Genomic DNA, 1292 nt, shown 5'->3' with positions numbered 1-1292 from the left:
ATCTAATAGGTAGAAAAAATTATTTATTGTTGGTTTCCTGTAGCTATATGCTTTCTAGTTACAACCGCGAATATAACACAATTACTGTATCTGCATTACTGTAAGGGTAGGTTTAGGGTTGGGTAGATGTAGACTTCAATAAAAACACAATCTAATAGGTAGAAAAAATTATTTATTGTTGGTTTCCTGTAGCTGTATGCCTTCTAGCTACAACCACGAATATAACACATAATTATTGTATCTGCATTACTGTAAGGGTAGGTTTAGGGTTGGGTAGATGTAGGCTTCAATAAAAACACAATCTAATAGGTAGAAAAAATTATTTATTGTTGGTTTCCTGTAGCTGTATGCCTTCTAGCTACAACCGCGAATATAACACAATTACTGTATCTGCATTACTGTAAGGGTAGGTTTAGGGTTGGGGTAGGTGTAGACGTTAATAAACCCTAATTTTAAAAGTAGCATTTTTCGTTGTCGAATTGTACAACCCTCTGTTTTAATGAGGTAGTAAAATCTGACAGTGTAGCACAAATCGACAGAACACCGGCTGATCAATCCACTGCTGAAACACCAAACTATTAAACCGTTATGATGTCGTTTTAATACAGTGATTCTAGAGGTCGTATCAGTCAGTGTTAACACAGAAGTCCACTCCTGCCGCACATGGTTACTCAGCCTGACTAGCTTCATTTGATTCTGACACTTATATTAACTCACCGTTTCCAAATTCGAGCTTGATATTTCTTTTTCCTCCGCATAGTCGGTAACCTTTTCCAAATCAGCGGCTCCGCTATCATGTTTTCGGGGCTTTTCTGTTGGTTTTCCCGTGCAGTTCTCCTCAGCTTCCAGGTCCAAATCCACATCTCCCTCAGCCGCCATGATTGCTTCTTCACGCAGCCGGAACGCAAAACAGTGATGGAAACACCCGGACTGAGATTCATGTAACACACTATAGAGGTCACATGTTTTAAAATATATTAATAAATAAATAACATACACAATTTATTTTTAAGCTGTAACATATTTAGATACAAAGCATATGCAATATGATACATCAGCCAATGTAAATACTTCCTAATTTAGATGTTACAGCACAAAATGTAAAATAGTAAAAGAAGGGTAAGATGACTTTTGATATAATTCCTATTAATATTTATATGTTTTTAAAGCGCGATTCATGTAAAATACTAAATCAACTACTCTATTGTAATTTGTATTTTGACAGTGTAGTGTAATTTGAATAACTGGTGACAGACAAAGCAGAATCCCAGTGAAAAAGATTCATCTGAATG

At 35.8% G+C, this 1292-nt stretch overlaps 1 protein-coding gene across 1 annotated transcript in view; it reads right to left on the bottom strand.

Annotated features, from left to right (window-relative positions):
• Nucleotides 1–936, bottom strand: part of LOC107578433 (huntingtin-interacting protein K-like) — a 3370-nt gene extending 2434 nt beyond the window's left edge. The window contains exon 1 of the mRNA XM_016264387.1: nt 718–936. Coding sequence (XP_016119873.1) covers nt 718–879 — 162 coding nt within the window. The 5' untranslated portion in view covers nt 880–936. The remainder of the gene's footprint in view (nt 1–717) is intronic.
• Between the last annotated feature and the right edge of the window lie 356 nt (nt 937–1292).

This window comes from Sinocyclocheilus grahami, unplaced genomic scaffold, assembly GCF_001515645.1.
Source record: "Sinocyclocheilus grahami isolate Dianchi unplaced genomic scaffold, SAMN03320097.WGS_v1.1 scaffold10162.1, whole genome shotgun sequence".
Lineage (NCBI taxonomy): Eukaryota > Metazoa > Chordata > Actinopteri > Cypriniformes > Cyprinidae > Sinocyclocheilus > Sinocyclocheilus grahami.
Note: the sequence above shows the minus strand (reverse complement) of the source record. Positions and strands in the feature narration are given on the sequence as shown.